This window comes from Triticum urartu, chromosome 2A (genome assembly GCF_056163025.1).
Source record: "Triticum urartu cultivar PI428250 chromosome 2A, HENAU_Tu73, whole genome shotgun sequence".
In the NCBI taxonomy this organism is placed as follows: domain Eukaryota; kingdom Viridiplantae; phylum Streptophyta; class Magnoliopsida; order Poales; family Poaceae; genus Triticum; species Triticum urartu.
In genome coordinates, this window is record NC_141874.1 from 540,568,372 (window position 1) to 540,580,019 (window position 11,648).

General features: G+C 52.3%; 1 protein-coding gene across 2 annotated transcripts; it reads right to left on the reverse strand.

Moving 5' to 3' along the window:
• Positions 1 to 4,566: 4,566 nt before the first annotated feature.
• On the reverse strand, positions 4,567 to 11,016 carry LOC125538671 (ABC transporter B family member 19-like). Of its 2 annotated transcripts, none has more exons than XM_087544303.1 (10): positions 10,538 to 11,016; positions 10,379 to 10,433; positions 10,095 to 10,270; positions 9,820 to 10,020; positions 9,220 to 9,479; positions 8,821 to 9,137; positions 8,520 to 8,743; positions 7,489 to 8,314; positions 7,124 to 7,378; positions 4,567 to 5,998 (listed from the first exon to the last, which is right to left on the reverse strand). In XM_087544303.1, the coding sequence occupies exons 1-10, from the start codon at positions 10,817 to 10,819 to the stop codon at positions 4,719 to 4,721; spliced, it is 3,876 nt and encodes a 1,291-aa protein (XP_087400429.1). In that variant the 5' UTR covers positions 10,820 to 11,016; the 3' UTR covers positions 4,567 to 4,718. The 2 variants fall into 2 exon arrangements, with proteins under 2 accessions (XP_087400429.1, XP_048557898.1); XM_048701941.2 differs by having other exon boundaries at positions 7,124 to 7,365; positions 10,538 to 11,014.
• Between the last annotated feature and the right edge of the window lie 632 nt (positions 11,017 to 11,648).

The following is an 11,648-nucleotide window of genomic DNA, read 5'->3' on the forward strand; positions in this document are numbered from 1 at the left end:
TTTTGAAAAAATTGTGAACACTTTTGGAAATCCCAGAACAAAATTGGAAAACATGAACATTATTTAAAAAAACGCGAACATTTTTAAACTCCCAAACAAAATTTGGAAACCCAAATATTATAATAAATTTGAGACAATTTTTGTCATACTGAACAAAATTTGTGAAGTTTTGAACAAAATTTGAATTTCTGAACAATTTTTGAGAAGCACGAACATTTTTTGAATTTCTGAACAGAATTTAAAAAACATTTTTTGAAATTTTGAACAATCATGATAAATCACATATTTTTTGAAATTCAAGAGCATTTTTCCAAAAACAGAAAAAGGAAAAAAGAGAGAAAAGAACACAAAAAAAGAGAGAAAAGAATAAACAAACAGGAAAAATGAAAGAAAGAAAAATGAAATAAAAAAAACTGGTTCAGGAACCTACTAGAAGGTTCCCAAACCGGGGAAACCGGCCGTTCCCAAAACCCGGATCGGTGGAACGCTGGGCCGGCCCGTCTCGTTCGATCGCTAAGAAAGAGTGTGCGATGCCCCAACATTTTGACGCAGAATGCGTCGTATAGGATTTTCCCCAAATCACTAATTGAGAAGTAGACATTGTAAAGATCACTTCCATCTTTCCAGGTTGCAGCGCGTTACTTGTCGCAACCTGAAAGTCTTCCTTTTTTGTAGAATTGTTTATTCAAACCGTTTTTATCTCTTAAACTGTGCGTCCAAATCTGAAATCGTTTTCACCGTTGGATTCCTCGTGTCAAGATATTCAAAACTAGATCCCATGTTGATAGGTTTTGACGAACTTTTTTTCACGAAAAAAATAAAATAAAAAACCGAACCAGGAGCACGCCCGTGCCTCTCGTGAAATCACGACCGTGCCTCCCGCGGAAGCAAAATCGTGTCTCTCGCGGAAGGAAGAAAAAGAAGAGAAAAGGCGTTTTTTTTTGTTTCCTAGGAGGCACGGTCGTGCCTCTCACGAAAGCACAACCATGCCTCTCGCGAAAGCAAAACTGTGCCCCCGTGAAATAAAAAAAAACAGAAAACACATTTTTTTGTTTCTGAGAGGCACGACCATGACTCTCGCGAAGGCAAAACCGCGCCTCTCGCGGAAGCAAAACCGTGACTCTCTTGGAAGAAAAAAAAACAGAAAATGCGTTTTTTCGTTTCCGAGAGGCATGGTCGTGACTCTCGCGAAAGCACAACCATGTCTCTCACAGAAGCAAAACCGTGCCTCTTGTAGAAGGAAAAAAACAGAAAACATATTTATTTTTCGTTTTCGAGAGGCATGGCTATGACTCTCACGAAAGTAAAACCATGCCTCACACGGAAGCAAAACCGTGACTCACGAAAGAAAGAAAGAAAAAACAAAAACACGTTTTTTCACGCAAAAAAATTTAAATTTTTTTTTATCCAAAAACTGAGGAAGACCGATGAAAAATCGAAACGTTGAAAAACTCAAAAAACTGTTTAAAAAGCCAAAAATATGTGCAAAAAAATAAAATAAAAATTTAGAAAGAGCGCACAGAACGCGCCAAGTGGTGTTGATCATTGTGAGGCTTCCGAAGAAGCGCTCGTCAACTAGTTGCTCCCGAATTTTCCTTTTATCTGCTGACCCAAAGAGGCCCGTGCGTTTGAACTGGGCTTAAATCCGATTACCAAAGGATGGGCTTGTTTGGTTACACTATCTTTGCCAAACACGCTGTATAAGGCACGCCGACAACTACCTTTGCCCACGGCGACCGTGGCGGCGGCACCGGATTGCTCACGGGAATCACCGACGTGCATATAGGGAGTCGGCGGTGGCTGGACGTCGCCGGATTCTTGGTAACCACCGACCCTCCCATCTTGTATCTACATACTGAAAGTCACCACCTTGAATCTTGGTGGATATGTTTGTCAGTCGTCCTGTGGCTGGGCGCTCGTTAAATATTTCATCTCCTCGAGTGCGGCAAATCATGGATGCTGCATCTACTTGAACCGGTTTGTCAGTCTTGGTTCATTTTCACACGAGTTTGTGGTTTAACTGGTTTCTCTCTTCAAATATTCGGTTATCAGAACTTCGGCCAAGCTTTCCATCTACTTGAACTAGATTTTATGATAAAGGGTGAATTTTATTAGATTAAAATGAAGCACATTAAGCAGATACAAACACAATGAGCACGAACTTGGCTCTGTATAATTAAGATACACACAATCATCATCAGCATGCACACATAAAATCACACCGGTAACTAATAAAAATCAAACAAGATTGAAGTTATATCCTAGTAAAGTAAAAGATAAAGAGTGTTTTAAAACAATGATAAAAGAAATCTACATCAACAACCATATATGCACTGGCCATCTTTTAACATCACCAGTATAACAAGAAGGATGCTTCAACGACAAAGCTTTTAAAAAGGGAACAACGTTGAAGTGCCGCTGTCGTCGAGTCTGATCACCAAAGATTAGATCATGAATTTTCATCCTGAAGAACAAGTCCAAAGAAATCCAAACAGTGTCTTTAACAAGGAAACGGCACAAAAACATCACCATTGTCAAATATAACCAAAATGGGTCAGACCTCGAGTTTTCACCCCAGAGGTCCAGATCAATGCTTGAGAAGCACCGCCAAATTCAAGTTATCATGTTTTTTTAGAAAAGGAGGATGACCCTCGGCCTCTGCATCTGGACGATGCATCGGTCACTTTATTAATTATTCTCACAAGACCTTACAAAGTCATACAACAGTAAGACTAAAGCCATCGTCTAAGCAACAATTGTCGCCACACCTATCCAATTGATGAAGGGCGCTGATAGCTTAGGCCTAATACCAAACAGACATCGTAGCCAAACCTAAACATCTAAGACCTGAGGTCCCAACCAGGACGCCTGCCTGGTATGGGGCACCTACCAGTCCAGCACACTCCTCAACCAAGACGCATGCTGGGTATAAGGCCGCCGCAACCACCTACCACAAGTCCACCTTCAGAGCTGTACTGTTGCATCTACCGTGTCAGATCTCTCTGTCATCGACGCCACCACGACGCCAGACAGCGTCGTCCTCCTGCGCGAGTCCATCCTCCCACATCGAACTCCGAATCTGCACTGCGCCACGCCGTCAAGATCCGTCACCATCAATGTATGGATGAAGCACTGCTCCACCAAAGAAACCGTCCGCTGGTCCCGCGAAGCAAAGCGCAGCACCAAGTAGAAGGCCGAAGCGCACCGCCACCACGCCGCCAGCAGCCCCGCCACCAAGAGCTGTTCCCAGCCGCCGCCTTCAAGAAGGAACATGACACCAGGGTGCCGTCGACGCCCAGAACAGGGGAACAAAAGCTTTCACCATAGCTCGAGGAGGAGGCGGAAGGGAGAGGATCCACCCCAAAGCCTCCGGGAAGGGGATCGGCGCCAAAGGCGTCGACTTTGGGGAGGCCACCGCGCCAGCCAGGGATTTCCCTCGGAACCTCACCCACACGCCAGATCCGCCAGGCCGGCAATAGGGGACGCCGAAAGCAGCCACCAAGGACCGGCGCCAGCACGGATCGGAATAGATTGGAGCAGGGGCGGATCTTCTACATGGAGCCATGACGGATTACAAGGAGCCGTCACTGCGCCAGCGGCCGTGGGAGGCTGCCCACCAGAGCGGCCGGGGAACGCGGCCGGGGAACCAAGGCCCTCCACCGAAGAGGAGTGCCAGATCCCGCCGTCACCATCATTGGGGCCGAGCACCCGCGCCTCGAAGGCCCTCAGGCGGCGGCGGAGGGAGGGAAGGAGAGGGGGAAACACGGCGGCGGCGCTAGGGTTGACCCCTGAGTCGCCTCAGAGGAGGCGACGCAGGGGGAGGCGGGGTTGTGCTGCACTGCACATCTGGCCTTGGCTTAAAGTTATCATGTGATTCCCAATAACTTTCCACGGTCCAACGGCTATATCCATAATACGGTATTTGAGATGAGATGGCACGCACAAGCATGTACTTCCTCTGTAAACTAATATAAAAGTGTTTAGATAACTACTTTAGCATTCTAAACGCTCTTATATTAGTTTATGGAGGGAGTAGTTAAGTCGCGACAAAGCTTGGCCGTCATCAAGGGCTCGGAGCAGCGAAGGTCGTCGTCACACATTGCACCGGAGATTGAAGGAAGGACGCCGCACCGCCAAATCCCGAGTCAGCAGTCGGGACGCTCCGGCAGTCCCGCACCCTCATGCTTCGGCTTTCTCTTTCATGGCAGTAGAATCACTCAGCAAAACATACCCGTCATTGCCGTTGGATATGAAGATCCAAGATCCCCAACCCTCTCTCGGCACTCAACTAGCAGAGCAGGAACACGCCTTCAACTGCGCGTCCTGAGCAGAAAACCACCATATCAGGACGCAGCAGGCCGACGTTGCCGCCCGCGTACCTTTTGATGGGATCGTGGCCATCGGCGTCCCGATCTCAGAAAATCTACCACCGCCATCGCACATCCATGTCCTCTGTGTCAAGCTGCCGTTCATAGATCACACCTCCGGACCAACATCACCAAGTAGACAACGAGGAGAACGACAATTCTGCTGCGAAAAAGAAACTCTGCCGAAGCCGGACATAAGTGCAAGTTGGAACAAAATGTAACGTGGCCTTCATCATAATCCTGATCGGTTACAGAGAAAAGAGAACACTAGTTCTTCCGGCTAACACCTATCACCATCTGGGCCGCCGCCGCCGCACTACAGCAAATCTCTGTTGCTCATCGGAGTGTCGATCAAAGCTCGCCTCGGTCTACACTGTATCTACAGCCGCCATGCCGGAGCAGGACGCCAAACCCATCCATCGTCACCCGTGGTGCAGCTGCAGCTGCAGCAGCCTCGAGTAGGCGCCGTCCGGCCGCGCCACGAGATCGCCGTGGCCGCCCTGCTCCAGGACGCGCCCGTCCTGCACCACGGCGATGGAGTCCACGCAGCGGATGGTCGACAGCCGGTGCGCCACCAGCACGGTCGTCCGGCCCTTCATGATGCGGCCCAGCGCCTCCTGGAGCACGCACTCGGACTCCGCGTCCAGGGCGCTCGTCGCCTCGTCCAGCAGCAGGATGGCCGGGTCCTTGAGCACCGCGCGCGCGATGGCGATGCGCTGCTTCTGCCCGCCGGAGAGCTGCACGCCGCGCTCGCCCACGGGCGTCCTGTAGCCGTCGGGGAGCGCGCTGACGAAGCCGTGCACGTTGGCCACCTTGGCCGCCTCCACGACCTCCTCCTCCGTCACGCCGTCCTTGCCGTACGCGATGTTCTCCAGGATGCTGGTGGCGAACAGGACGGGCTCCTGCTGCACCAGGCCGATCTTGAGACGGAGAGACTTCAGGTTGAGCCGACGGATGTCCTTGCCGTCGATCATGACCTTCCCGGCCATGGGATCGTAGAAACGCTCGATGAGAGCGATGACGGTGCTCTTCCCCGACCCGCTGGCTCCCACGAGCGCCTGGCTCTGGCCAGCTCGGATCCTCAGGCTGAACTCCTTGAAGACCATCACGTCCGGGCGCGACGGGTAGGCGAAGTCGACGTGGCGGAGCTCGATCTCGCCGCGGACCTTCTCCACCTGCTCGGCCTCCGGCTCGTCCGGGTCGATGCGCGTCCTGCTGTTGAGGACGGCGAAGACGGAGCGGACGGACTCGCCGCCGCGGACGATCTCGGGCGCGAGGCTGACGGTCTCGGCGACGGAGTTGGCGGTGATGACGAGGACGACGAAGACCTTGATGACCCTGGAGAATGTGGAGACGTGGTGGCGGACGAGGTGGGCGCCGTACCAGAGGATGAGCGCCTCGGAGGCGTAGAGGGAGAGCTGCGAGAGGCCGTAGAGCACGCCGGCGATCTGGCTCCGGCGCAGGCTGTGCATCTGGGGCACGCGCAGCTCGCTGCAGAAGAGGGACAGGATCTTGTCCTGCGCGTTGAAGGCCGCCACGGTGCGGATGTTGCTGACGCCCTCCCCGGCGATCATGCTCGTCTTGGCGTGCGCCTTGGCCGTGTCGCCGGCGAACCCCTTCATGGACAGTTGCTGCCAAGTGCCAACACACACATCATCGTCATTGAATTGAACAGTACGTACGCGGCAGAAACAACACATGCAAATCGCAACAACAATGAACAATAATAATACTATTACTGCTACGTACTTCGTGCTAGTGGTGAGCAATGAGTGATGATGCGTGGCGATATCCGCTTCAGTACGCAAGAGCCGCGGCTGGGCACATGGTGACTGCCAGTCTGACAGGCTTCATGCACGCGCCGCGCAGGTACGCACCAGCATGGCATCATGTAATCTTTACGAATCGCAGTACGAAATTATTGCGCGCGAGCAACGCAGTTCCGGCCGCAGCAGCGCGAAAACAAAAAGGCGCGGCACGGCGCTCTGGTTCCGGGGCGGCACAGTCCTTGCGGCACCAGAGCACGGCGTCATGTCAGGGCCTGCACTGCATGATCGCCATGTGCGCCACTGCGAGCAAAGGCCCCAGATTCCCTCGCACGAGGCGGCCGTGCAAGCTCGCAACTGACAGTGTCGCGAGCACCCACCGGGACCATGGCGCCCAACGAGCAGCAACAGGGCCATGCCCGGACACGACCATCTCATCGCATCCACAACTGAAGAAGCAGCAGCAGCTGGTGCGACAAAGCATCGCGGGGCCTGGAGCCTAAGGTAACGTAAGCGTGGCCCGGAGGTTTCTGGGAGTTGTTTACGGCGGGTGCTGTAGGTGACACGGGCCAGGGAGTGGGAAGCATCTGGCCGGAATTAAACAAGGGATCAGGGAGTGGAGAGCGAGCTCCGGCACATGCCTCGCACAGTAATTTATGGCAGAGGCAGTGGCAACGGCATGGGCCACGAATCCTAGCTACCATCGCATACCATGCTGGTGAATGGTGATGGTGAATTCAATTGTACTCTCGTCTAGAACTAACTGAGCTGCCGGGCCTGCAACGGCCGCCTGCGCCCAAAACGGCGTGACGCCGTGCAGGCCGAGGTTATTGTGCAAAGGAACTTGGCTTACCGTGAAGAACTACTCTACTCAGCTACCTAGGCGGTTTCTCCTCATCCAGCAAACATCTCCAAAAATTACTCCCTCGATTCGGAAATACTTAACTGACATGGTTTTAGTTCGTAATATATGTCAATTGGGTTTTTTACCTGAGCAAAGTTGGCCAGGACAAGGAGAGGGAAGGTGACGAGGATGAGGATGGCGACCCGCCATTCGATGATGAAGCCGACGATGAAGGACACCAGGAGCGATGTCATGTTCTGCAAGATGACCGATATCCGCTCCGCTATCGCCGACTTCACGTCCGCGGCCTCCGTGTTGAGCCGCGCCGCCACCAGGCTCGAGTTGTTCTCCTCCTCGTCGAACCACCCCACGTCGTTCCTCAAGATAACTGCATACAATGGCTATAGCTTATAAGTGGTGCCTCAGATCAAACAATGCAAGTTCTCCCTCTGCAGAGATCATGGAAACTAATTGTACAACTGCTAGGAACAAGGCTGTGAATTCGCCATACCTGCAAGCATCATCCTCCGCACCCTGGTGGTCAGGTTCTCGCCCATGATGCTGAAGAAGTAATGCTGGATAAGGTACGCGACAACCGCGTAGAACCCGGTTCCGATGTAGATGAACACATACTCCCTAGTCTTGCGCTCCATCGCGTTGGGGTCCCGGAAATAGAACACTTCAATCATGTTGCTCATCACGATGGCAAATGTCGGGCCAATGAAGCCAGACATGATGGATCCGATCGCCCCCAGCACCGTATAGGGCCATTCCGGAGCATTTAGCTTGAGGAGCTTGAAAAAGTATCCTTTTGGCGCCGGGTACTTCCGGTCATTGTCGGCGTTCGAGACCATCTCAATGCGGCCATCTGCGCCGGTGCTGTATGAGTAGCTCAGGTTCCTCAAGCTTCCCGACCTGAGGCTCAGTGACCGAGTGGACAGCGAATTGCTCAAGCGAGATGACCGGTTCTTGCGGGTGGATGCCCCACGGAAGTCGCGGTTTCTTGCCATCTCCTGGAATCTGATGAGAGCTGCGTAAGCACCAGAGCTTCCTTTGGCGAGGAGCTCGTCATGAGTACCCGTCTCAACAACCTGCCCTTGCTGGATCACGGCGATCATGTCAACATTCCGTATGGTTGAGAGCCTGTGCGCAACCACCACAGTTGTCCTACCGATCATTATGCGGTCAAGTGCCTCTTGAACAATACTCTCTGAACCAGCATCAAGAGCACTAGTTGCCTCATCAAGGAGAAGGATCTTTGGGTTCTTGAGCATTGCACGTGCAATGGCAATTCGTTGCTTCTGGCCACCGGACAGCTGAAGTCCTCGTTCTCCCACCTGTTAATAAAGTAGATTTATCATTGGATTCAACAAGTTTTTGGAAGTAAAAAGACCATAGACACGATAAAATTTATACGCACATGATTCAAAACTCAATTAGCATGGTCAGAAGTATGGACTAAGATTTCATTCTAGTCATGTCAAATCACAAAATACAGGCTGTAAACAATAAGACTGCAATTGAGCCAGAAGTGCAACCCACCTGAGTGTTGTACCCATTTGGAAGAAGAGCAATGAAGCTATGGGCATTGGCAGCCGAAGCCGCGGCCTCAACCTCAGCCATTGTGGCGTCAGGCTTGCCATAAAGAATATTGTCAATGATGGTGGTCGCGAAGAGTGCGGGTTCTTGATTCACCAAACCAATCTGATCTCTCAGCCATTTCAACTGCAGCGACTTGATGTCCGCATTATCGAGCAGAACTTGTCCTGCAACAACAATCACAGCCACCGGTTAAACAAAGCCGACTTACATAGTCATTTCGGCGTGCAATTCATGTGCTTACCCTGATTAGGATCGTAAAACCGTTCTATCAGAGACACGACCGTGCTTTTTCCAGAACCGCTGCCTCCGACCACAGCTGCCGTTTTCCCGGCGGGAAAGAAGAGCGAGAAGTCACGGAACACCATGACGTCCGGGCGGGATGGATAGCTGAAGGACACTTCCTTGAACTCAATGTTGCCATGGACTTCATCCAGGCACCTCCCGTCGGTTGAGTCTTGAACTATGGTCGGCCTCTGCCTTATCACCTCCAACAGCTTGTAACCGGCAATCTTCCCTTTGCTGAATGCACCAAGATTCGAGAACGACTGTCCAAGGCTCCTGCAATTCACGAATTTGGGTGAGTTTTCTCACCGAAAGCAAGCTGCAGAACTGTGAGAATTGTCCAAAGTCGGGGGCTTACAGGCCGCCGACGATTGCGGAGAAGATGGCCGTGAACGCCTTTCCACCGTCTGTCTGGCCGCTCCTGATGAACACGCCGGCGTACCAGAACACCAGCGCCCATGACATGCAGGCAATCCCATAGGTACACCCAATGCCGAGCCCCTTGGCCATCCCGGCCTTGTACCCCAACTTCAGGGTGCTCTGAATCGCCTCCGAGTAGGAATTCAGGGCCTTGGACTCCCCCACGTAGGAGTAGACCGTCCTCACTTGGGCAATCGCCTGCAGAGCAGATGAACACCTCGTCGTCAGAATTACACTCGCTTATTTACATCAATCAAAATCGGGTAAAAAAGAAGTACAGCATGATTGACATTTGACAGCAGATGTCTCAGGAAAAGGGCAAAAAAAGGACATGAAACGAGAAATCATCCATCGGAAAAGGCCGATTGGATCTACCAAGAAACCGGCAGAAATCCAAAATGAAATCATTCTCAGGGCATGTGCGTAGCATTTGACTCTTTGACCAAGCGGTCCGAGCTAGAGCCCACAGTTTTCTTCTTGCCCACCCGACCAGCTTTGGTATCCCTGTGGGATGATAATGGCGCTGCAGAAACAGTACCTGCTCGGCTATGATTCCGGCGTTGGCGTACGAGTCCCGGCTCTTGGAGGTGAGCCCGGTGAGCGTGTACGCGTACAGCCCGCCGGCGAACGCGATGCCAGGGATGACGGCGATGCTGAGCAGCGCCAGCCGCCAGGCGGAGACGAACCCAACGACGAGCCCAGCCAGGAACGTCGCGAGGTAGTGGATGAAGTTGCCGACCTGCGTAGATATGTGTCCATCGTCAGTCACACGAGGAGGAGGCCGGAGCTATATGCCTACGGCGCGCTAGAGACCTTCTCGCCGATGGCGTCCTGGACGAGGAGCGTGTCCGTGGAGACGCTGAAGACGACGTCGCCGGTGCGCGCGTCGGTGTCGAAGAAGCCCACGTCCTGCCGCAGCACGGCCTCCAGGTACCGCCGCCGGAGCGCGCCCACCTGGCGCTCGCCCGTGTACATCCAGCACGCGATCTCTGAACGGACACACAGAGCAGACATGCGCGCGCGCAGTTAGAACCACCATGCCGCAACGCCGGCAAGAATGCGCGCGGAGGCGTGAGCGGAGCAGGGCGAAAACTCACCCAGGTACGAGGATGCGCAGACGACAAGGCCGAGGTAGACGAAGTAGAGCGAGTACTGCAGGGCGCAGAGTGAGGCAGTCAGATTGAGCGTCAGTAACTAGAGCGAGCACAGAAATGGCAAACCGCAGAGGGGATGAGAGATTTTCCGGAAATACGTGCCTTGGACACCTCGTCGGTCATGCGGCGGAGGTGGTGCTGGTTCTTGCCGAAGCCGTTGACCAGCTCGCCGAACAGGAGGAAGAAGAACGGCATGGCGGCGCCGTGCACGACGGCGCCGGCGCTCCCCGCCGCCATGAGCAGCCAGTCGAGCGGGTCGGCGAAGCTGAACAGCTCATGGAACGCCACGCTCTGCTCCGCCCTCTTCTTCACCGCCTCGCACCCGCCGCCGCCGCAGCTCGCAGCCCCGGCCGACGCCTCCGCCTTCCCTGTCTCCTCCGCCATTATCACTCCTCTATCTCTCTCCGCCGCGAGCTCCGCAACCACGAGAGCACCTCACCGCCCTGGCATTGGATCTAAACCCACCGAAATGTTAACACCAGAGCCCCTCCCCCTGCTCCTGCTCCCGGCGGTCCTCGCTCCGTTCTCTTATACTGCAAAGCGAGAGGGCTGTTGCAGTGTGCTAATTTTTGGGGAAATCAAATGTGAGCCTATCTAAATTTTATGCCCTATTTAACATCTGACATGATAGGACAGGGCTATAAATGGAGAGACTTTCTTATTTAACACCATATCTAAATTTTATGCCTTATTTGACATCGAGAAATAATTTCTTCCTTATCTAACAACAAGTTTAAATTTAATGCCTTTTATAACAGTTTTTGTTCAATTTGAGCCAAAATGACATCTGAAAAGACCTTTTTGCCCTCATGTAATATGTTTGTGTGTGCGTCTGTGCGCGCGCGTGTACATGTGTGTGTTGTTGCGTACCTATGTGTTGTGTGCATCCGTGCTGCTGCCTGTGAATGTGCTGCTGCCTATGAGTGTGTTGCGTGTGTGCTACTGCCCTTGCACTGTATGTGTGCGCTACTGCCCACACGCACATATACCACATGAGGGGCAAATGCGTCTTTTCAGGTGTCATTTAGACTCAAAATGAATGAAAGTGTCATAAAGGCATAAAATTTAGACTCGTTGTTAGATAGGAAAGAAAAAAAATCAATATCAAACAAGGAAACGAAATTTAAGATTGTGTTAAATAAGGAATTGTTTCTTATAATACGACTCGACATTTGAAGAAGCTCGGTTACCCTATTTTGAAGTGTTAGGAATT

What these genes read in the sequence shown, in the direction of transcription:
- LOC125538671 (XM_087544303.1), bottom strand. Translation starts at nt 10,819, where the DNA reads ATGGCGGAGGAGACAGGGAAGGCGGAGGCGTCGGCCGGGGCTGCGAGC. An exon ending in GCGGAGGATGATGCTTGCAG is followed by an intron (nt 7,379 to 7,488) that starts GTATGGCGAATT and finishes TATAAGCTATAG; the next exon opens with CCATTGTATGCAGTTATCTT. An exon ending in TCCTGGCCAACTTTGCTCAG is followed by an intron (nt 5,999 to 7,123) that starts GTAAAAAACCCA and finishes GGCACTTGGCAG; the next exon opens with CAACTGTCCATGAAGGGGTT.